Raw genomic sequence first — 23,701 nt, forward strand, 5'->3', positions numbered from 1 at the left:
AGGCCTACCCATTTACAAATTTTGTTTCTCAAAATATTTAGAGAATAATCAGTAATTTTACATGAACTATATTTAATAGAAAAGCATTGAATGCAAGTGGAATAGTTCGTTGCTATTCAAATTCATATCGGCGCACTGGTTCATTAATTAGGGACTGCAAGTCTATCGATAGCTGTGAGTATTATCGCAGTAGATTGATAAACACATACACAAGCACACCCAATCGCAGCTAAGCAGAGCAAAACAGTGAGAAATTGTAATATATTTCTTTTAAATATAGGAAATAATAAAGTAAAAAGATGGGTAAAGGTTTCAACAATTATATGTGTAAGAAGTTCTTTCACCCCGCCTCAAGAGACAATCTTAAGCGGGTAAGTAGCTACTAAACGTTTATGTGGTCAATATTTTTTCACAACGATACTTCATAAAACGTCCAGGTATGGATGGCAGAACAGCAGGCAGAGGCATATAAGAAGAAACAGGAGGAGCTGCGAACACAGTATGAAAAGGAACAAAATCTCCATGAAAACAAGGCGATGCTCAGCAAGGATAGCAAGGACAAGCTGAGCGTTAATTTCATGTATGAGCCACCGCCAGGTGTGCGCAAGGAGCGTGAAAAGGACGACAACGAACCGGAATACAAATTCGAATGGCAGCGAAAATATAATGCTCCCCGTGAGTCGTACTGCAAGGGTGACACCGAAATACGAGATCAGCCTTTTGGTATTCAAGTGCGCAATGTGCGCTGCCTCAAGTGCCACAAATGGGGGCACATCAACACGGATAAAGAGTGCAGCATGTACAGCATATCGATGAGTGAGGCACGCAAACTGCATTCTGAATCGGAGGCTAACGACATAATGTCCAAAAATGTGCTCGAGGAGCAAATGAAGGAGGATGGCTTGATGATGAAGCACTCGGCCCTGGAACTGCAGAGCATTAAGGATGTGCAGCAGCGCCATCAGCTGGTGCCCAGCGACGATGAGGATGAAGCCACACGCGCCGCCAATCAACAGAATCCAGAGCTGTTATTCCTCAAATCGTTGAGCAAGAAGCAAAAACTGAAATTACTCAAAAAGCTAGAGAAAATTGAACGCATGAAACGCAAGGGTGAAAAAAAGTCATTGAAATCCAGTAAAAAGAAGTCCAAAAAGGACAGCAAAAAGAAGAAGAGCAAGAGCAAGACTGCAGAGAGCAGTTCATCTTCTTCTTCATCATCTTCCGAGTCCGAAAGCGATTCAGCTGACCAAAAGCACCGCCACAAATATAATCAAAAGAGCAGAGAGAGATCTCGTTCACGAAGCAAACTGAGAGAAAATAGAGAGCATCGCACTGGTGAACGCCACCGATCGCGTAGTCGAAATGGTCACTCAAATGGTTTCCAAGCAGGTGCCGAGGAGCGACATAACAAACACAGAGATCGAGATAATAAGCAACGCAGCACTGGACATCGGGAAAGGTCTCGCAGTGCTCACCGAGATGAGCGAGGTAGACAGAGGCGCCAGCGTTCGGACAGTGGCGACGATCGACGTGGACGGGAACGGCAGTCGGAGCACAGCAAACGCGACAGATATTGACATTATAAGCATTTACAATTTTATAATCGAAACGGCAGCAAAGCCCACCAATATATCAGTTTTATTACAATATTCTTGTTTTGGTTGGGCGCTATTATTAATAAAATGAGGGCGACTGTCACGTCCGTTCTCCACCAAGTCAGAACTGCAACTGAAGCCCCACTCAGCAGGCTCGCCCTTTTATAGCTGACGGCGATGCTCAAGTCACTCAGTTCATGATCGTTTACAAATGGGAGCATATTGGTTTTGAGCGTAATATAGAGAGAGCTAAGTAGCTACTATGAGAAATTAGAAAAGAGCATATACATACGTAAATACATATGTAAATGAATAGCTTCAAACGAGAGCCAGTTGGGCTGGAGTTCAGAGTTCTTAACTGGAAGATCAGGCTCGCACTTTTATAGCTGACGGCGTCGCTCGAAAGTCACTCAATGGTTCATGAGTTCGTTTTTCTGAGCGCTTTCAAATGAACAGAAGAAATTTATTTCAAGAGCATGAAGTAGAGAGTAGTTGGCCTCAAGGAGAACTCGGAGCTGCTACTACTTAGAAATATATATGGCTTACACATACTAGTACATAAATTTACAATCAAATTTTACATCATTTTAGCTTTGCTATAAGACTTTATTTAGCCGCACGAATAAAAGTCGCAGAAAGTGTAATATAATCGAATGTTGCTCTATTGTTGTTATATGTTGATTATTTTAAATGCGAGCCAGTTGTGCGGTTGTGCTGGAGCCTGCAGAGACACAGAGCTCGGCGCCATGATTGCTGCCACTCTCGCGAGAGACGCTCTTCACATGGATGTGATTCTTGAGCATGGCAGCGCGAAGGATTAGCATGCGGGTGTGGCGCTGATATTGTTTGCCCATGAGGAGGGCACGTTCAAAGGTGCTGTTGCGCTGATCGGCCTCCTTGGCATACAGGATCTTGTTGTGGGAGTCGATGCGCGCCTGAATCTGCCCATCCAGTATCAGCTGCATCACCTCGTTCTCCAGATCGCCCACGGTCGAATTGAAGGCTGTGGCCATTTTGTGCATATCGGCAGACATATACGGGCTGAAGTATTGGATCAGCGCACGATTGCGTATCTTCGTGTAGAGCAGGCTGACGTGTGGAGCAATGTACATGTCTATCAGCAGATTGTCGCGAATCTCATCGAGCAACGTCAGGCAACTGGCGTACTTGCTCTCGTAGAATTTGAAAATAATATCACGCAGTTGTGGCTCCAGTTCTAGGAACAGCTTGAAAGATGTGGATGCAATCACGAGACGCTTCAGCTCCTGGCGATCGAATGTGGCCAAGGCGCAGAGTCCACCATAGACGGCAACATTGCTAGTGGAGATCATCTCTGGAAAATCGCAATGATCAAAGTTGGCAGCCAAAAAGTGTTTGGCCGCCACTTTATATTTCTTTTGCTGGAGCTCAGCCAAGCCGGCGGCGCACTCTAGACGTGTGTGCACCTGCGCATTCGCCTCCTTGGAGCCCTCGGAAAAGTCGGGTGTGCTCTCCGCCTTTGATATGTAGCTCATGACATGCGCCCAGTTCTTCAAGTAAATAGAAACCTTGATTACATTCAGGCACATGTTAACCACATGCTTGCCGCTGGTGCAGTAGTCACGAGCACGCGAATAACACTTCAAGGCATTGGTCAGATCGCCACAGCTGAGGTAGTGATCCGCCAGATCGTCATGGCCACGCCGGATGCTCTCTTTGATGGAATTGGATTTATAATTCTTCAGATCAGAATCGAGTTTCTCCAGCTTTAGTGCTGCCTTCTTCAACTTGGCATCCACCCAGACAGCGTCATAGGCGAAAGCATCCTTCTCGCCTCCTGCGCTGCTTGCATTGGCCTGAGCCGCTACTGCAGCCGGCTGTGCAGCGATATCGGGCAGAGCAGCCGCGGCGGCGGCGGCAGCAGCAGCAGCCGCAGCGCCAGCTGCTTGGTCACCGCCCACAGCAGCGGCACCAGCAGCTCCGCTAGCTGCTTGCAGATCACTCAAACGCTTGTGCAGCATTTGATAGACTTTCACGTTGTATGTCGACTGGACGTAGGTGATGGCCATTTTGAGGGCCTCCACCGCGAGTACCGGACAGACGTCGGCGACGTATATTAGACGATCGAGTCGTGCAATGCCAGTGTATTGATTGGCATATACCTCCAAATCGATTGTTGGATTCTCTACTACAATTTGCTGCTCTTCATTGTTTTCATTGTCTTCGTTCGGGGGCGCATCCACTTGCATTGGCTCGACGGCATTCTTGAGATGTATCATAGAGAACAATTCAGTAAATTTATAGATGTATTACAGAATATATTATCACATACCTGCATTAGTGGCGGCATAGGCAGCACAGGCATTTTGTAACGTTTTGTTTACAAGCCTAATTTGCGAAAATTATTTTAATGCCTTTTTATTCTTTGCCGACTTTTGTTCGATTGGCTACTGTTAGAGATTATCGAATGAGAGTTCCACGCGCACGACATCGATATTAAAAGCCGATAGTTTAGTTGGCTATGTACAATTAGATTTTTTAAATGTTCCATCTCCATTTGTTATCATTCTGTGTGAATGCCACAATTGCCAAGAGCAGCGTAAACGTTTTGTTTATTTCGCTGAGTTTCCTTATTAATAATACTTAAACTAACGTAAACTCTTCAGAAAAATGTCAAATATAACCGCCGCGGTCATTGCCAACCGCAATAAAAAGCATTTTTTGGGTGTGCCCGCACCTCTTGGCTATGTAGCCGGCGTGGGTCGTGGGTGAGTTTTATTTATTATACTTTTTGCAATCAATAAAAATGTATTAATGTTCTTTTTTCGTTACAATATAGCGCCACTGGCTTTACAACGCGTTCGGATATTGGTCCAGCTCGAGATGCCAATGATGTTTCTGATGATCGCCACGCGCCTCCTGCCACAAAGCGAAAAAAGAAGGACGAGGAGGAGGAGGAAGATGAGGATTTGAATGACTCGAACTATGACGAGTTTAGCGGTTACAGTGGATCACTCTTCTCTAAAGATCCATATGACAAGGATGACGAAGAGGCGGACGCTATTTATGATTCTATAGAAAAGCGTATGGATGAAAAACGCAAGGAATACCGTGACCGTCGTTTGCGTGAAGACCTGGAGCGTTATCGTCAGGAGCGTCCCAAAATTCAACAACAGTTTAGCGATCTGAAGCGTTCGCTGGCCACAGTCACCAGCGAGGAATGGTCCACCATACCCGAAGTAGGGGACAGTCGCAATCGCAAGCAGCGCAATCCACGTGCCGAGAAATTTACCCCGTTGCCGGACAGCGTGCTCTCGCGGAATCTAGGCGGAGAGACTACCTCTTCACTGGATGCCAGCTCTGGTTTGGCTTCCATGGTGCCCGGCGTGGCGACGCCTGGCATGTTAACACCCACTGGAGATTTGGATTTGCGTAAAATTGGACAGGCGAGAAACACACTGATGAATGTTAAACTTTCGCAAGTTTCGGACTCTGTGACGGGACAAACGGTAGTCGATCCCAAGGGATATTTGACTGATTTGCAGAGCATGATACCTACCTATGGCGGCGATATCAATGACATTAAAAAGGCACGCCTGCTACTGAAGAGCGTGCGCGAAACGAATCCTAATCATCCCCCCGCTTGGATAGCGTCTGCTCGTCTGGAAGAGGTCACCGGCAAGGTACAGATGGCGCGCAATTTGATAATGCGTGGCTGTGAAATGAACCCACAATCAGAGGATCTCTGGCTGGAGGCGGCGCGTCTCCAACCACCTGATACAGCCAAAGCCGTCATTGCCCAAGCGGCACGCCACATTCCCACCTCGGTGCGCATATGGATCAAGGCGGCCGACCTGGAGACCGAAACCAAAGCCAAACGACGCGTCTTTCGTAAAGCCCTCGAGCACATACCGAACTCTGTGCGTCTCTGGAAGGCGGCAGTGGAGCTGGAAAATCCAGACGATGCTCGCATTTTGCTTTCGCGAGCTGTCGAGTGCTGCAACACGAGCGTGGAGCTGTGGCTGGCATTGGCTCGTCTCGAGACCTATGAGAATGCGCGCAAGGTGCTGAACAAGGCCCGTGAGAATATCCCAACGGATCGTCAGATCTGGACAACGGCTGCCAAGCTGGAAGAGGCCAATGGCAACATACACATGGTGGAGAAGATTGTCGATCGTTCGCTCACATCGCTCACGGCCAATGGAGTGGAAATCAATCGCGATCACTGGTTCCAGGAGGCCATCGAGGCGGAGAAATCAGGTGCCGTTCATTGCTGTCAGGCGATCGTCAAAGCTGTCATTGGCATTGGCGTCGAGGAGGAGGACCGCAAGCAAACCTGGATTGATGATGCCGAATTTGTAAGTATATGTAGTTTATCCTTTAAAAAAAACTTTTTTTTTAATAAAAGCTTTCGCTTTAGTGCGCCAAGGAAAATGCATTTGAGTGCGCGCGCGCTGTCTACGCGCATGCGCTGCAAATGTTTCCATCGAAGAAGAGCATTTGGTTGCGTGCTGCATACTTTGAGAAGAACCATGGAACTCGGGAGTCTCTGGAAGCGTTGCTGCAACGCGCTGTGGCGCATTGCCCCAAGTCGGAAATACTCTGGCTGATGGGCGCAAAGTCGAAGTGGATGGCAGGCGATGTGCCTGCAGCCAGAGGAATCTTGTCGTTGGCCTTCCAGGCCAATCCCAATTCCGAGGACATTTGGTTGGCAGCTGTCAAGTTGGAATCGGAGAACTCGGAATATGAACGTGCGCGACGTTTGCTGGCTAAGGCGCGTGGATCGGCGCCAACGCCTCGTGTCATGATGAAATCGGCACGCCTTGAATGGGCGCTGGAACGACTCGACGAGGCGTTACGTTTGCTGGCCGAAGCCGTGGAGGTGTTCCCTGATTTCCCGAAACTCTGGATGATGAAAGGTCAGATTGAGGAGCAGCAGCAGCGCACAGACGATGCAGCTGCCACATACACGTTAGCATTGAAGAAATGTCCCACCTCGATACCCCTGTGGATACTGTCGGCCAATCTGGAGGAGCGTAAAGGTGTCCTAACCAAGGCGCGTTCAATTTTGGAACGAGGCAGGCTGCGCAATCCCAAAGTGGCCGTGCTCTGGCTGGAGGCGATACGCGTGGAGTTGCGCGCCGGACTTAAAGAGATAGCCAGCACAATGATGGCGCGCGCCCTGCAAGAGTGTCCCAATGCCGGGGAGCTGTGGGCGGAGGCTATTTTCATGGAAACTAAGCCACAGCGTAAAACCAAATCTGTGGATGCTCTCAAGAAATGCGAACACGATCCGCACGTACTGCTGGCGGTGTCCAAGCTGTTCTGGTCGGAACACAAGTTCTCCAAGTGCAGAGATTGGTTCAATCGAACGGTAAGAACAGAATTAAATCACTTCAATTTATAATTGCTATATATATTCTCTATTTCCTTTTCACATAGGTCAAAATTGATCCAGATTTGGGCGATGCTTGGGCATATTTCTACAAATTTGAGCTGTTGCATGGCACGGAACAGCAGCAGCAGGAGGTGCTCGAGCGCTGCATAGCCGCAGAGCCCACCCATGGCGAGTCGTGGTGTCGCGTGAGCAAGTGCATCCGCAATTGGCAATTTAAGACGCCCGATGTGCTACGTGCTGTGGTCCGGGAGCTATCCGTACCCATTTAAGTTGCTTCTTACCAAACTACAAACTATCGAATGATCAATAAACTGTGTGCAGGCTAATGCTGTATACGACTGGAACCCTTGAAAATCTTGTAGATGCTTTGGCTGTGACTGCGGATCAGCTCGCAGAGGAACACAGCAAAGCTGAGCGCGGTGCCGTAGCCAAAGATGCGAAACGCGTAGCGGCATTCGGTGAGGCCAATGGACACAAAGCCACCAACGCCACTCTCGCACTTTGGCTTCTGTGGTATCCACTTGCGCTCCTCTCGGTTCACCAGGCTCACCTCGCGCTGCCAGCGTAATCTGCGTTAGGAGTAGAGTTATGTATGTTTTATATCAAAGGCTCCTCTCAACTCACTGTCGGCGAAATAGTTCCTTGTAGGGAAAATTCTTGCGTGTGGGAATGCCCATCATGGGTAGCTGGAAAGGTTCCAGCTCCATCAGTCCGCATTTCTCGGGCTCACTAAACGTATCGCTGACAACCTGGTAGCCCGCTTGCAGCTCCACCTGGTATGCGAACAGGCCAGTGCGCATTTTTTCCATGCCCAGAGCCGGACGCATGTAAGCATTATCTCCCTTCGTGGCAATCTTTTTGTGGTACAAACTTTTGGTCACCGGATCGGTAGACTCTGTAAAATAGATTTTATTATATTGTGTGTCCTGCACGCCGATTTCCAGAGGCGATTGTCCCAAATCTCCCAGTGTTTGAATCGCATCCGATGGACTCTGCAACAGGGCGACAATATTTGCCGAGAAGGAGGTGAACAAAAAGAGAGCGGCCACGAATGTAGTGAAGACTATGATGCGGCCCGAACGATTGCGCACATCCACGTAGAATCCCTGCTGGCACATGGCGCCCCAGACAAAGTTGAGCGAGTCCATGTAGGACATCTTGTGCGTGTGCGGCGAGAAGAGCATTTCCAGTAGCATCACTACAATAGTTATGACCACCAGCACGATTATCGAGATCCAAACATCTATCTGGAACGGCATCGAGAAGATGTTGGCCACAGCTGACAGCGGCGGCTGGCGAAACATGATGCCGGCTCTCACACGATACGTTTCGGCCACAAAGTCGCATTGAGCAATGCGATCCAAACGCATGAAGATCGCCAGTTGGGCAAAGTCCAGTTCGTAACGCTGAAATCGACCCATTAGGCCGTCAAAGGAGCCGTTCGGCTGGCGCCACCCATAATTGACGGTCTGGTAGGTGTTGTAGCTGGCGGGTGCGAAGAAAGGAAAAGACCAAGAGAGAATAGGACAAAATTAAAAGAGAAAATTAAAAGGAGCGAGAGAGAGAGAGACAAAGGAAAATGTGTATAACAGTAACAGTAAGAGTATGAAGGAAATAAACAATGGGAGATGTAGGAGAGAGATAGATAAAGAGAGAGAGGGAGAGAGAAATAGAGGTAGGAGAGAGAGAGAAATATTATGCTAATGGGATGATAAGACGAAGAAATAATTGGACAAGAACGAGAGATAAAAATATTGAATAAGAGGAAGAAGGAGTGAGCTCAATTGCTTTTTTTGTGATTAATCATAAAGAAGTTAAAATATAAAGAATAAGAAAAAGAATAGAGCGACACAAAGCTGTGAAGTAAACGAAAGTACTAGGTAGGCGAAAGTACGAAAGGTATAGACGCATATCAAACCATGAAAATTACAACAGAAAAGGAAATTTGTGTGAACAAAAGTAAAGGAAATTTCAGTACGTAGTGTAAATCTAAAACAGGTGTTCCAACCCCAATAAAAACGGAACACCGTCGTACCTCACATTGAAACGATTGGCCAGCTCGAGCATTAGACGATGGTTGACTTTGGAAATGGTATCGATATGCCGCATGGACAGATCGTCAATAGTGGTAAAGAGATCTGGAAAGGCAATCACAATGGCGGTGTTGAAGACAATGCCCTCCAGATTCTGTCTATATGTGATCGCTGAGCCGAAATGCTGCAGCGCATGCGTGATGTGTCGAGCGTTGTGCAGTTGTTGGCCCACCAAACGAATCTTGGGCGGCTTCCAGGCGGCCACCTTGTAGACGTCTAGCAGGGATGCAGTGAAGGGCATGGCTGGACTATGCCAGAGAACGCGCAATTCGCTGTCGGGTGGTATGAAGATCTCCTCGTCCGCAAGCAGCTCCAGATCCTGCATATCCTGCGTGAGCAGCAGCCAAAATCGATTGGTGGTAAAGTAATTGTGCTCCCAGGCCGCTGACCAGCGCAGCAGATTCAGGGCACACGAGCTGTTGAACTGCAGCAGCAGGATGCCCAGCTTGTTGTGGAGGCTGGGCAGCAGAAAAGCCAGCTCCCAGTGGGTGTCATTGTTCGGGAAGAAGGTGCGCGGCGGCTTGGGCACCTGTGAGTCACTGTCCATCTCCGTCTCATTGTTGACATGTTGCAGATCATTCAGACAATGCTCCGTCCAGAGCTGCACATAGATGTCGTGCGCCATAAAGTGCTGCAGGAGCAAATGCAAACGTGACGCAGCTGGGTCGAAAGGATATGAATTTAGTTATGCGTTAGCTGCACTTGAGGCGGATGAGAATTTCCGTAACTCACCAATGTCCGCGTGACAAACAACGAGCATCAGACTGTGCACGCCATGGTGTCGATAGTAAGCGACTAGCATATCCGGCAATTGATTGCCCCACGGATCTCCTTTGGGCAGCTGCTGCTGCTGCTGCTGTTGCTGTTGCTCCTCCTGCTGCTGTCCGCTGGGGATTGCTGCGTCAGCTGGCAGTGACACGGGGCCTGACATTGATGTCGTCGCTGTCAGCGGCCACAACAACAGCAAGAGCAGAACCAGAAGCTCTGGGAATATTAACGAGCTCATGTTGATGCTCCGGCTGTGTCCTTTGCAACTCCTTTGCAAGTCCTTTGCATAACGCTTCCGTTAACCGGCAGTATTTATACCGAAGCCGCGCCAGCAATTGCCACGGCATAACGACATTAAATATAATTGAGCTCTTACTTTTTTTTTGTTTTTTTTTTTCTTTGTTGGAAAGGCATTAAAATTATGCATTGATTACGCTTCATCGACTTGTTCACCTTTTGCCTCCTTTCGCGCTCATTCGCTGTCATTACGTATACGCCGCGTTGTCTGCACCGCAATTTGCCGCAATTCGTGGCGACAGCTGCAATTGGTCATCGTTGGACGGTTTAATTGCTGCACCAAGTGGCGCTCAAATTGTCCAGCCAAAGTCAATTACATGCCATTAAATAAAATAAGTTACACTTCAAAAGTTTCCTTCCCACGCATTCTGTTCGTTCTCTCAGATCGCTAATTCCAGAAGGATATTGAGCTGGAGAAATCAGGTGATGTTCATTGCTGTCAGGCGTCAAAGCTATCATTGGTTTTGGCGTCGAGGAGGAGGATCGCAAGCAAAGATGGATTGATGATGACCTCTTACCAAACTACAAACTATCGAATGATCAATAAACTGTATGCAGCCTAATGCTGTATACGTCTGGAACCTTTGAAATATTTGTAGATGCTCTTGCTGTGTTTGCGGATCAGCTCGCAGAGGAACACAGCAAAGCTGAGCGCGGTGCCGTAGCCAAAGATGCGAAACGCGTAGCGGCATTCGGTGAGGCCAATGGACACAAAGCCACCAACGCCACTCTCGCACTTTGGCTTCTGTGGTATCCACTTGCGCTCCTCTCGGTTCACCAGGCTCACCTCGCGCTGCCAGCGTAATCTGCGTTAGGTCTTGTGTTATGTATGTTTTATATCACAGGCTCCTCTCAACTCACTGTCGGCGAAATAGTTCCTTGTAGGGAAAGTTCTTGCGTGTGGGTATGCCCATCATGGGTAGCTGGAAAGGTTCCAGCTCCATCAGTCCGCATTTCTCTGGCTCACTAAACGTATCGCTGACAACCTGGTAGCCCGCCTGCAGCTCCACCTGGTATGCGAACAGGCCAGTGCGCATTTTTTCCATGCCCAGAGCCGGGCGCATGTAAGCATTATCTCCCTTCGTGGCAATCTTTTTGTGATACAAACTTTTGGTCACCGGATCGGTAGACTCTGTAAAATAGATTTTATTATATTGTGTGTCCTGCACGCCGATTTCCAGAGGCGATTGTCCCAAATCTCCCAGTGTTTGAATCGCGTCCGATGGACTCTGCAACAGGGCGACAATATTCGCCGAGAAGGAGGTGAACAGAAAGAGAGCGGCCACGAATGTAGTGAAGACTATGATGCGGCCCGAACGATTGCGCACATCCACGTAGAATCCCTGCTGGCACATGGCGCCCCAGACAAAGTTGAGCGAGTCCATGTAGGACATCTTGTGCGTGTGCGGCGAGAAGAGCATTTCCAGTAGCATCACTACAATAGTTATGACCACAAGCACGATTATCGAGATCCAAACATCTATCTGGAACGGCATCGAGAAGATGTTGGCCACAGCTGACAGCGGCGGCTGGCGAAACATGATGCCGGCTCTCACACGATACGTTTCGGCCACAAAGTCGCAGATAGCAATGCGATCCAAACGCATAAAGGTCGCCAGCTGGGCAAAGTCCAGTTCGTAACGCTGAAATCGACCCATTAGGCCGTCAAAGGAGCCGTTCGGCTGGCGCCACCCATAATTGACGGTCTGGTAGGTGTTGTAGCTGATGGGTGCGAAAAAGAAAAGGTCAAGTGACAATAGGAAGTAGATCAAAACAGGATAGGGAGAGAGAGAAAAGGAAGGAAATTAAGAAAGATAGATAAAGAGAGAGAGAGAGAGAGATAGAGGGATAGAGACCAATATTGTAGCAGAGAGTGAGAAAGAAATCGATATATAATGAAACAAACAAGTCGAAGAAATAATTGGATAATTGGACAAGAATGAGAGAGAATAAAAGCGAAAAAGGCTGAGGAAAAGAGGTCACTAAGGTGTTTTTTTCTTAGGCACGAAAGCAGATTATTTTAGAAAGATAATGAAAATAAGATACAAAGAAAGATAGAAAATAGAGCGACACAAAGCTGTGAAGTAAATGAAATGGACAAAAATAAAGTAAAAACGTAAGCAAAGTACCAGGAAAACATGCGTAACATTAGAAGCCTTGACTTACAAAAGAGAAGGAATTTTCAGTACTTGGAAAAAGTGAGAAAACGATTGCAGTACTAGAGGTAAATTGTGCAAGACTCTGATAGTTCTACCTCATATTGAAACGATTGGCCAGATCGAGCATCAGACGATGGTTGACTTTAGAAAAGATATCGATATGCCGCATTGAAAGATCATCAACAGTGGTAAAGAGGTCTGGAAAGGCAATCACAATGCCCGTGTTGAAGACAATGCCCTCCAGATTCTGTCTATATGTGATCGCTGAGCCGAAATGCTGCAGCGCATGCGTGATGTGTCGAGCGTTGTGCAGTTGTTGGCCCACCAAACGAATCTTGGGCGGCTTCCAGGCGGCCACCTTGTAGACGTCTAGCAGGGATGCAGTGAAGGGCATGGCTGGACTATGCCAGAGCACGCGCAATTCGCTGTCGGGTGGTATGAAGATCTCCTCGTCCGCAAGCAGCTCCAGATCCTGCATATCCTGCGTGAGCAGCAGCCAAAATCGATTGGTGGTAAAGTAATTGTGCTCCCAGGCCGCTGACCAGCGTAGCAGATTCAGGGCACACGAGCTGTTGAACTGCAGCAGCAGGATGCCCAGCTTGTTGTGGAGGCTGGGCAGCAGAAAAGCCAGCTCCCAGTGGGTGTCATTGTTCGGGAAGAAGGTGCGCGGCGGCTTGGGCACCTGTGAGTCACTGTCCATCTCCGTCTCATTGTTGACATGTTGCAGATCATTCAGACAATGCTCCGTCCAGAGCTGCACATAGATGTCGTGCGCCATAAAGTGCTGCAGGAGCAAATGCAAACGTGATGCAGCTGGGTCGAAAGGATATGAATTTAGTTATGCCTTAACTGCACTTGAGGCGGATGAGAATTTCCGTAACTCACCAATGTCCGCGTGACAAACAACGAGCATCAGACTGTGCACGCCATGGTGGCGATAGTAAGCGACTAGCATATCCGGCAATTGATTGCCCCACGGATCTCCTTTGGGCAGCTGTTGCTGTTGCTGTTGCTCCTCCTGCTGCTGTCCGCTGGGGATTGCTGCCTCAGCTGGCAGTGACACGTGGCCTGACATTGATGTCGTCGTTGTCAGCAAGAGCAGCACCAGAAGTTCTGGGAATATTAACGAGTTCATGCTGATGCTCTGGCTGTGTCCTTTGCGAGTCCTTTGCATAACGCTTCCGTTAACCGGCAGTATTTATACCGAACCCGCGCCAGCAATTGCCACGGCATAACGAAATTAAATATAATTGAGCTCTTACTTTTTTTTTTGTTTTTTTTTGGTTTTTTGGCATATCAATGCATAATTGATTCGACTTCTTCACCTTTTGCTTCATTTTGCGCCGATTCGCTGTTGTCTGCACCGCAATTTGCCGCAATTCGCGGCGACAGCTGCAATTGGTCATCGTTGGACGGTTTAATTGCTGCACCAAGTGGCGCTCAAATTGTCCAGCCAAAGTCAATTACATGCCATTAAATAAAATAAGTTACACTTCAAAAGTTTCCTTCCCACGACTTTCGCCGACTTTCCCCACGTAATAACTTCTTACATCACTTTTGCTATCACTTATTTATTACTTTCCAATCTTTCTTTTGCTTCATAAATGGTTTCTCTACAAATGCGAAAGTTTTCGCTGACGATTCGGGCATGAAGTATAGATTTAACTGCGGCTAGGACTTTCCCATTAACCCTAGTTGGTGGAAGGACAATTTCGCTAGATATTAATTTTTGGTCATCTTAGGAGAATTTTTATTGAAGAACTATATTTTTATTGAAGAACTGGGGCAATTATTAATGTGAAATGGATTTTTTTTATGTAAGTAAAATATTTATTATATAAAATCGAGAGATTATTGAGTTATTTCAAGAATTGAAGAGTTGGATTCACATATTTTTTTTCGAACTCTGCATCTTAAAAATTATCTTTTAAATTTTCGTATTATTAGCATAAACCATTTTTTTTTTTTAAATTAATTTATTATTTGGAATCTGTCTTATACTAAACCATACGGGAATTTACAAATCTGGAATGTGTGTTATATATTAAATTTAGTGTTAGTTATTTCATTTAAATCTTGAATATGTGTTATATATTAAATTTATTGTTAGTTATTTCATTTACATATATTTACATTTGTTACATATTTATCTTAGATCTTTACGTCAAATGAAATGAAGAATACAAGATTTTATATATTTATTTTTATTTTTTTTCATTAAGTTTTCAATAAAATTTCTTAAATTGTGGTTTCAAATACTTGGCTCTATTTAGCTTTAATTTAAATTGAATTATTTTACTGTACCCAAACCAAAATTAATTGTATTCTTGCAAAATGTCCCAGTCCTTAACGACTTTAAGTCATTTCGCTTGTTTATTACAGTTGTAAGTTGCAAGTTTACAAAGTTTCGCAACTGTATCAAATTCTATCATTATTTAGACACGAATTCGTTGTCTAGATATTTATGTAGCAAAACAAAGAAGCTTACTTGTTATTTGTTTTCGTTTTAAGAACATAAACTTCAGGGCTTGGCCTGGAGTCTGAGAGACCGCGCCTCTTGCGTGTCCTGCCGTTAAGTCGATGCTTTTAACACCTTTCCTATCAATAACTGGCTAGCTTATTGTCCATGGCTTCAATTTATCTACTTTGGCTTGTCATGTTCGCATTTCAAGCGAACGAAAATCCTCTAATTGTTTTGAAAAATGGCGCAATAAAGCCTTCAAGCTAGTTTAGACTCAAATCCGCCCACAACTTCGCTTTTCTTTCTCCCCCTCTCTTTCTTCTTTTTCCCACTTCTCAGTTCTTTCTCCTTCAACTTTTGCTACTTATGTTTTCCTGTCGCTAGACACATACGTGTGATAATCTGGATTTTTGGTGCTTGTTCTTCTGCTCCTGTGTGACACACACACGCACACTAATGGCAGCCATTTCGTATGGCACTTTTTGACCGCTTTTCGCTTGTTGCCCATTTGTATTGCGTGCGCCTTCTGTGAGCGCTTCTGTCTGGAGATTGGGAATCGTTCCGGGACTCAGCTAAAGGCTACGGCGGTGGCAATGGCAACGCTTCAATAACTTTTATCACTTTTAATTGGGTTTTTCTTTATAGCCAACGCATGTCTTATAAGACTTATACGACTAACACACACACAGACGCACACATGAGCAGATTGTAATTGTGTTAATTTGTCTCACTTGTGTGTGTGTGTGTGTGTGTTTGCCAGGGTGTGCTGTTGTTGTTGTTGTTTCGGCTTGTTTTTGTGACAGCCTTGGCTAATGCCAGTTTTTGCCCCGTTGCTTTGCCGTTCCGCTCAGTCCGAGATTTTCTTGCTTTCAATTTTCCTAATTGCTTCTTAATGCGCGTCATACGCCGGCAAGCAGAACTTTGCTCTAATTTGCATTTTAACTCGTTGTCACAGCTAAAATTAAACTTACTTTAAAAACAAAAAATCATTTGCAACAATTTGTTTCAATTTGTTATTCATATTAAGTAAATTAAAAAATTTTTATGCATTTTAAAACGCTTTGAGTTAAGTCTAGAAATTACAGTAAAAATTTTAAATAAATTATTAGTTATATTTATTTTAAATATTAAATTTACTTTTCATTATATTGTTCGCCTTCATTTCTTTTATTGGTAAAATATTTTCACTCCCAAAGACATTTCCACACATACCAGTGCTGCCATCTGAGCTCCGTAGTAAGATGGATTATGGTTGAAAGTAGGCTAAAACAGGCTAAAAATGTGAGTGTTTCCTCTAAATTTTTCCTCTAAAAATTTCTGTTAGGTCTTTCCTCCAAGAATTTTTTCTACGTATTTCTTACAAGACTTTCCTCTAAGACTTTCCTCTAAGTGTTTGTTCTAAATATTTCTTTTAAGTAATTCCTTCAATAATTTCATCTAAGTGTTCGTTCTAAGTATTTCCTTCAAGAGTTTCTTCGAAGTTTTTCCTTTATAAGTATTTACTCCATGTATTTCTTTTAAGTATTTTCTCCAAGTATTTCCTCTTTAATGCTTAGCTGAACGATCATTAAATATTTGCAATCAGTTCACTTCACTCCGCTTTACTATATATATTTCATTCTGCACAACTGATCGGCTCGACCAGCTCTTGACGACTGAAGAAATGCTGCAGCTGCTGCCCTTTATATAGGTCATCTTTCTCTCAGCCGCTAAGTTGCTCTCAAATGTTGCCCGACACTAGGTAGGGCTCGGCTCGGCACAGTCGAGCCTTAAGTGACCAATGGGAATACTCTCTGCTGCTGAAGGCATTCGAGCTTCGTATTACTCACACGAAGTGCTGATGCATACACATAGACAACTTAAGTGATCTTCTGTAGCTCCTCTTAGACTTTTGCCTTTGCTATGCAAACTGAGTGGGAGTCAGAAAGAGACAAGCAAGGGGAGACAGATTACGTTTCCTAAGAGTATATATGCTTGATAAAGCTAAATGTTGATATGTTAAACAGCTACTGTACATTAATATTCATAATTATTGGATGGCAGAGACAGAGACTGTGGCTTCTGTTCTGTTGTTCTCTTAGGGTCTAGGACTCTCGCAGAGTCTGCTTAAATTTCTTGCAATAGCAATTCCCTTCTCATTTTTACTTGATTTATTATCAATAGGCTCGATTTAGCCTGAAAGAGGCTAAATTGGCAACACTGACACACACACTCCCACTCGTATAGTATATATTATATATGTGCACACATATATTTATTCAGCTTATCAAGCAACTAATTTATGCTGCATGCGACGCCCAGTTCTCACGCTAGAGGGCGCTGCTGTTTCATTAATCATGTCCGCCATTTTTTGACATTTGCCCGTCATGTTCAACTACTTTCATAAAATTCACGCTACTCTTATTTTCTTAATTTTTCATCGTTGACAGATTTTCATACTCTACCGAAAAATGTCTTGGATTTCTGTGAGTCAAGTGGGCCTTTAAGTACGGTCTCTTTAATATATAGGGTGCCAATTGAAATGCTTGTACTTATCATGTATATAGTGTAAACATTTAAATATAAATTGAAATATTTATATACACTTAGCAGCAGTTGTTGGGGCTACGAGTGCCTGAAAGCTGTTTTTATGTTTCTCTTCTTTAATTGTGTTTTTTTTTTTTTTCGGAATACTCAAATGCTAAGCACCTTTGTCACTGCATCAAAATGGAATTTCATATTAAAATCGCTGTCATGGCGAACCAAATTTATACTTTTTTCTTGAATACAGGATACACTTCCTTTGCGCTTCACTTAGCTTGTGTGGGTCTTGTAAGACATCTCGCCTTAAAGCGCACGCTTCATTTGCTGCTCGAAGTCTGTGTGCTTGGTGCTTGCATCAGTTTATATTAAGAGGATGCTCCGGAATCCTTTTATGTGGCACTTGTATCCTTTTTTGCTGCCCTTGTTGTTGTTATTGTTGTTGCTGCTGCTCGTGCGCCAATTTGATTTTCTTGGAGCGTAAATCAATGCAAATAGAAGGATGAACTGATTGGCTATGCAGGTCTCCGTTTCTGCTGCTCTGCGGCTCTGTGGTTCGGCGGTTCTGTGGCTCGGCGGCCTTAAGCAGCCAGCAGCGAGCAGCCACTACAATTATCGGAGATGTTACACCTGACTGCACGGCTGTTGGCCTGATTTGCATAAGCCGCAAGCTTTAAGCCTTTGACAATTAGCCAATATATATATGTATATATATTATTGAATGGCACATCAGGTATTGAATTCATTTGTGTGTCTGTGTGTGTGTGTGTGTGTAGCTGCCCTAAGCTAAATTGAAGTGTGCTTGGTGTTTATTATGTAACCACAATGCGCTACTTTGTGCTGCCTTTTAGCTTTCACGCCTTTGAAATACATTTAATCCATCATTGAGTTCAGACAGCCTGGATACACACACACACGTACAAGCACCCACACACACACATAGATAAACCCATACAGAACGTTGTTAGCCTCGAGCTCTGCGCCTTTTTATCCTGTCCAAAAAGCTTTATTGACTCCCGCTTTCAATTTGTGCGACGCCCATTTGCAACCTGTTGAAAAGGTGCAAATTGCTGGCTGGCTTCTCTGACTTGGTTTTTACCTGAGCTCAGCAAACACGCTTACGCAGCCCTATCAATCAGAGGCATCTGCCCCAGCCCACACACAGACATATGTTATTAATACGAATCATTTATGTGTTGCCCATGGAAATAGGAGCAAATACACATTTAAAGAGAGCTTTTTCTGATGTCAAATGAAAGAGAAATACATATATTTTATATTTAGCTGTAATATATAAATAACTTCAAAGAGAGTTCTATAAAAGAATTCCCCTTACTTTCTATGATAAAGCTATCTATATATGTATCTGTATATTATATTACTCAGTGAGTCAATTTGTTGCTGGGAAACTTCACAATGGAATTTCTGCTGCACTGCACATCTAAATATATGTTATATAAAATTGGCATATAAATTGTGTGTGTGTGTGTGTGTGTGTGCTCTTGGCTGGCTGAACAAATTACATTGTCAAGCTGTAAATAGTTGGAACTCTATTTGCGATGTAACTAGCCAGATTGTTGTTGTTGTTGTTGTCATTAACTTGTTAATTTAATAGTCGATGCGGCAGCAATGCAGCAATGCAAACAAATTGTTGGGTAAAAACCTATGTTAGTTTTTATTAAATTATTTACTCCGAGCTGAGCTTTGCTTAAGCGAATTGACTGAAGCATACTAATGTGCCAAGTCATTAAGACTCTGAGCATAATGATCTGGCGCTATGCCAATGATAACGAATCAACAAGTAATTAAAGCTTTTAAAGTCGAGCATTCCAATAAATCGTGATTAAGTCGACAAATATATTACCTTCGATGGTTGAACGCGTGCGAAAATTCATTTCAGCTCTCCCTCGGCGAACATTAATCATTATCTGGCGCCATCTAGCGGCCAGTGGCCGAATTCAGCTTCAGCTCATTTATCTGCATCTAATCAATTAGCAAGGCACCTTGGCACCCGGGACCCTTGTGAGCAACACATTCCGCTTCCTTGACTAATCCGGCTACCTTGTCCTTTTCATTACAATTTCTGCTTTTTTTTTTTTCTTTTTCCGTGCTCCATTTTCCCTTGTCCTTGTTACGTGCCAATTTGGCTCGTTTTGCTCGCTCATTCGTAAATCTAAACAAATCATCAATTTTCACAAATTATACGCCCCTACCCCCTCGCCTCCTGCCCCAAGTTGTGGCGCCTGCTGCAGCTCCATTCATATCCTTGTTATCGCTCACGCTGTGCTTTCTGCTTTCTGTTTTCAGCCATGTCCTTTGTGCTTTGCGCTTTGTCCCTGAGCCTAATTGCTTTCGTTTCAATCGCTGCGTTTCCTGTTGTCATCCACACCGTTGTTCATTTTACATTTCATTAATTAATGCCAATGCCCGTCGAACTTTGACATATTGAGCATCAGCCTCGATTCCCCCGAAATTCCCTGTCCATTCAACCCCACTCTCAGCCCTCTGACTTATCTGACGCGCCCACTTGAGGCGAATGAATGCATGAGAGGCACTTGAGTAGCCTCCCCCCTACCATCAAATCTACTTTGAATTGATACGGAATGCGCTATCAACAATTGTTTTGACGATTTGGGAAATTTTTTAATTAATTTGCCAAACGCTTTTAGATAGTGTTAGATTCGCAGTCCGTTTACCTGTGAAGGCCTATTTAAGTTTCGATCGCGTCCAATAATTTGCTAATACGCATCATGAGGTGTCTTAGTTTCGTATTGCTGTTCGTTGCCCAGGCGGCTTGGGCTCGCGTGCCCTACCAGCCGCTGGCCGAGGAGGTGGAGCTGCCGCCAGTGCTTGAGGACGAGATCTACGAGCGTGCCATCTATGTGGATCCCGTGTTGGAGAGCCGTGCTGCCGGTGAGTACGCTACACGGATGCACTCCTGCTGACTTCTAATCTGTGCCTCCATTAGGCTGCAGTGTGACCATTCGTGGTGGCATGCCGAAGCCGGAGCCAGTGTGTTTGGAAACCGATTCGGAGAACATATATCCATTCAACAGCCAGGGCGTCATCGAGGTGGAGACTGGCAAGACCCTGCAGCTGTGGTGTCCCAGCGGCTTCACCACTCACTCGCAGAACCTGCTGACTGCCACCTGCGTGAGCGGCACCACCTTCAAGGTGGATGGCAGCAACTACAACTTTAAGGATCTGGCCTGCAAGTCCTGGCCCGGCTTCAAGGCCATCAAGTCGGGCGCCAAATGCAACGGCGGCATCGTCATTCGCGTCGGCTTCGAGATCTCCGCGTCGCGCTTTGCCGAGCAAATGCAAATCTGCTTCAACGAGGAGGAGGAGGTGACTCGCTACACGCGCCACCAGCTGTTCCCGGGCAGCAACTACTACGAGACCGGCGTGGATCGCATCACCTTCCAAACGGCTGGCTACTTCAACGGCAAGAATGTGGACAAGCTCTACACGCAGGCCACGCAAATCGAGACGATCAACAGAGATCTGGGCGGCGATGCGGATAGATTTTTCGACACGAAAACAAATGTTTTCCTCGCCCGCGGCCATCTCGGCGCCAAGGCGGACTTTGACTATGCGCCCGAGCAGCGGGCCACCTTCCTGTTCATCAATGCGGCGCCCCAGTGGCAGACCTTCAATGCCGGCAACTGGGCCAGAGTGGAGGATGGCGTACGTGCCTGGGTCTCCAAGAACGGCATGAATGTCAACTGCTATACGGGTGTCTGGGGCGTCACTACGCTGCCCAACAAGCAGGGCGTGGAGATTCCGCTCTACTTGGCACGCGATGGCAACAACAACGGCCTGATCCCGGTGCCCAAGCTCTATTTCCGTGTGGTCATCGAGCCATCCACACATCGCGGCATCGTCTTTGTGGGCGTCAACAATCCCCACTTGACTGAGGCGCAGATCCGGAAGGACTATATCATTTGCAACGATGTCAGCGATCGGGTCAACTACATCAACTGGAAGAAGACGGACATCAAGGCGGGCTGGTCCTATGCCTGCGAAGTGGCCGACTTCCTCAAGACCGTCAAGAACCTGCCCGCTCTGACCGCCAAGAATGGTCTGCTCGTCTAAGCTGTGCCAATAAAGAAACCTGTTTAATCGAATATTTCGAAAAAATACCTAAATACTTTGTTGAACTAGGAATTCGGGCTAAGACCTTGGGCTGTGGGTGGATGATGTCATAAATTGAAGACTGTGAAATTTATAGTGATTTAGTAGGAATGTATACAATATATAAAATTATAACGTTTGGGGAAATAATATACATATATCTTAATAAAAGATTTATTTTATTATAAAATAAAATATTTTGTTTATTTAAGTTTCAACTGAACATAACTGTGGATAGATAATATTAAACTTAATATGATTATAGTCCTCATAGGGATACAAAATTTCAAGAGAAATTTAGGATTGTAAGGATCGAGGAGGAACTTCAGAGAAAGTCAATAACGCTAAGTATTCATCATGAAACCGATGCGCTCCACACATATACAAAAATAGAAGGATACGGAATGAAGATATACTTTTGTATAAGGTTTACTAAAATATAAGAAATCGAAAAAAATTATAAATATGTCTAAGGCTTACTAAACGAAAAGATATATAATATCTCTAAACAAAATTTGTAAATATATATAATATCACTATGATCTATAATATCACCAATTCAACTCAATAAAAAAGAAATCTATATGCGAGTTGAAAATCTGGAAATACCAGTATATTATATAAAAATATATAGTACATATATTTTAATTTTTATATTTTTAGCCTCAACTTCAGCTTATCAATCTGCGAATTCGTGTATAAAAATAAAAGTTGAATGAACTTTTTGTTATTCGCATGCATTTTTATTGGATCTCTTTAATCTCTACACCAACAGACCGCTCACAGAGAACTGTGGCAAGTGGGTCACCTTCTGGCGGAACTCGGGCACCTCGCAGGCGTAGGAGTAGCCGGCCGAAATGTCGGTGCGCTTCCAGCTGATCCAGTTGATCCTGTCGCTGACATCGTTGCACAGAATGTAGTCCCGTCTGATCTCGTCCAGACTCAAGTGTGGATTGTTGACGCCCACAAGGACAATGCCTTTGCGGGTGCTGGGCTCGATGACCACACGGAAGTAGATCTTGGGCACGGGTATCAAGCCGTTGCCATTGTGATCGTAGGCCAGGTACAAGCCGGTCTGTCTGCCGTCCCTGTTGGGCAGCGTGGTGACGCCCCACACACCTGTCCAGCAGTCCAAGTGCTTCTTGTACTTAGATGCATAGGCCCGCACGCCATCCTCAACTCTGGCCCAATTGCCCGCATTGAAGGTCTGCCACTGGGGCGCCGCATTGATGAACAGGAAGGTGGCCCGCTGCTCGGGTGCATAGACAAAGTCGGCCTTAGCGCCCATGTGACCGCGCGCCAGGAACACGTTCTTTTGGGAGTCAAAGTACTTGCCCGAGTCCAAGCTCAGAGCCTTGTCGATGGTCTCCTTCTGCACGGCCTGCGTGTAGAGCTTGTCCACATTCTTGCCATTGAAGAAGCCGCCGGGCGCAAAGTTGATGCGATCCACGCCGGTGGCATAGTAGTTGCTGCCCGCGTCCAGGGTGTGGTAGACGTAGCGAGTGACCTCCTCGTTCTCATTGAAGCACACCTCGTACTGCTTGGCAAAGCGCGAGCCGCTCAGCTCGAAGCCCACGTGGATGAGGGTGGTGCCGCCGTTGCAGCTGGAGCCGGACTTCCTGCCCACAAAGGCGGGCCAGGACGTGCACTTAATGGCCGATATGTCGTGATCTCTATCGCCCACCCGGAAGGTTGTGCCGCCCACGCACCTGGCCGTCACAGACTTGCCCGAGAGGGGAGAGTCCAGGCTGCTGGTGCAGTGAAACTCAATGGTCTTGTCATGCTCCACATCAACATCGCCAGATGCCGAGAAGGGATAGAATTCCGAGGTGCCGGGCTTAATGAGCAACGGCTGTGGGTTCTTCAACTCAGTGCTACGGATCTTGATGGAGCAGCCAGCTATGTCGAATAGATAACTCCCATTGCATTCAGACTGTAAGGAATTGAGGCTCGGCATCTCAGCTTACCCGCTCTGTTGGCCACCTCCATTGGCACCTCCATTGGCACCTCAATCATATCCGCCGCCCAGAGCTCCTCATTGTTAACGGGCAGGAGGCGTGCCTGGCTGCCGGTGAATAGCTGCAGCAGCGACAGGCCGCTGAGAGCAATCAATGCTGGACTCCACATGTTTCACAACTGCTTGACTCTCTGAGTAGGCCGAGCGCTTTTAAATCTAATGCTTCACGCTGATTGGATCGCACAATTTTCAACTATGTTTGCCTTTTCCCCATTTTCAATATCAGTGGAAGTACCTCTGAGTGCTTCAACTCACTCTGATTGCACATATCGTGTGTCTT

General features: G+C 45.7%; 7 protein-coding genes across 8 annotated transcripts; 3 read left to right on the top strand and 4 right to left on the bottom strand.

Annotated features, from left to right (window-relative positions):
* The first annotated feature begins 40 nt into the window (after positions 1 to 40).
* LOC149269239 (corepressor of RBPJ and splicing regulator) lies at positions 41 to 1,647 on the top strand. Its single transcript, XM_089468646.1, has 3 exons — positions 41 to 174; positions 281 to 371; positions 438 to 1,647. The coding sequence occupies exons 2-3, from the start codon at positions 300 to 302 to the stop codon at positions 1,575 to 1,577; spliced, it is 1,212 nt and encodes a 403-aa protein (XP_089324772.1). The 5' UTR covers positions 41 to 174; positions 281 to 299; the 3' UTR covers positions 1,578 to 1,647.
* A 533-nt stretch (positions 1,648 to 2,180) lies between these two features.
* On the bottom strand, positions 2,181 to 4,067 carry CSN1b (COP9 signalosome subunit 1b). The gene is made up of 2 exons (XM_089468641.1): positions 3,907 to 4,067; positions 2,181 to 3,838 (listed from the first exon to the last, which is right to left on the bottom strand). The coding sequence occupies exons 1-2, from the start codon at positions 3,937 to 3,939 to the stop codon at positions 2,282 to 2,284; spliced, it is 1,590 nt and encodes a 529-aa protein (XP_089324767.1). The 5' UTR covers positions 3,940 to 4,067; the 3' UTR covers positions 2,181 to 2,281.
* Positions 4,068 to 4,199: 132 nt separating this feature from the next.
* On the bottom strand, positions 4,200 to 10,071 carry Ir75d (Ionotropic receptor 75d). The gene is made up of 4 exons (XM_089468640.1): positions 9,798 to 10,071; positions 9,008 to 9,725; positions 7,597 to 8,457; positions 4,200 to 7,541 (listed from the first exon to the last, which is right to left on the bottom strand). Exons 1-4 carry the CDS (start codon positions 10,069 to 10,071, stop codon positions 7,295 to 7,297), a joined length of 2,100 nt encoding a protein of 699 aa, XP_089324766.1. The 3' UTR covers positions 4,200 to 7,294.
* Positions 4,201 to 7,305, top strand: Prp6 (pre-mRNA processing factor 6). Its single transcript, XM_089468637.1, has 4 exons — positions 4,201 to 4,342; positions 4,414 to 5,932; positions 5,995 to 6,948; positions 7,017 to 7,305. Exons 1-4 carry the CDS (start codon positions 4,245 to 4,247, stop codon positions 7,239 to 7,241), a joined length of 2,796 nt encoding a protein of 931 aa, XP_089324763.1. The 5' UTR covers positions 4,201 to 4,244; the 3' UTR covers positions 7,242 to 7,305.
* Positions 10,072 to 10,683: 612 nt separating the features above from the next.
* LOC149269242 (ionotropic receptor 84a-like) lies at positions 10,684 to 16,630 on the bottom strand. Of its 2 annotated transcripts, XM_089468639.1 has the most exons (5): positions 15,888 to 16,630; positions 13,175 to 15,720; positions 12,385 to 13,102; positions 10,992 to 11,852; positions 10,684 to 10,936 (listed from the first exon to the last, which is right to left on the bottom strand). In XM_089468639.1, the coding sequence occupies exons 2-5, from the start codon at positions 13,461 to 13,463 to the stop codon at positions 10,690 to 10,692; spliced, it is 2,115 nt and encodes a 704-aa protein (XP_089324765.1). In that variant the 5' UTR covers positions 13,464 to 15,720; positions 15,888 to 16,630; the 3' UTR covers positions 10,684 to 10,689. The 2 variants fall into 2 exon arrangements, with proteins under 2 accessions (XP_089324765.1, XP_089324764.1); XM_089468638.1 differs by having other exon boundaries at positions 13,175 to 16,630.
* A 3,362-nt stretch (positions 16,631 to 19,992) lies between these two features.
* On the top strand, positions 19,993 to 21,397 carry LOC149269243 (salivary endonuclease). Its single transcript, XM_089468644.1, has 2 exons — positions 19,993 to 20,183; positions 20,239 to 21,397. The coding sequence occupies exons 1-2, from the start codon at positions 20,021 to 20,023 to the stop codon at positions 21,363 to 21,365; spliced, it is 1,290 nt and encodes a 429-aa protein (XP_089324770.1). The 5' UTR covers positions 19,993 to 20,020; the 3' UTR covers positions 21,366 to 21,397.
* A 728-nt stretch (positions 21,398 to 22,125) lies between these two features.
* On the bottom strand, positions 22,126 to 23,568 carry LOC149269244 (salivary endonuclease). The gene is made up of 2 exons (XM_089468643.1): positions 23,372 to 23,568; positions 22,126 to 23,303 (listed from the first exon to the last, which is right to left on the bottom strand). The coding sequence occupies exons 1-2, from the start codon at positions 23,529 to 23,531 to the stop codon at positions 22,168 to 22,170; spliced, it is 1,296 nt and encodes a 431-aa protein (XP_089324769.1). The 5' UTR covers positions 23,532 to 23,568; the 3' UTR covers positions 22,126 to 22,167.
* Positions 23,569 to 23,701: the final 133 nt, after the last annotated feature.

This window comes from Drosophila arizonae, chromosome 4 (assembly GCF_054131065.1).
Source record: "Drosophila arizonae isolate 15081-1271.41 chromosome 4, UAZ_ARI_1.0, whole genome shotgun sequence".
Taxonomy (NCBI): Eukaryota; Metazoa; Arthropoda; class Insecta; order Diptera; family Drosophilidae; genus Drosophila; species Drosophila arizonae.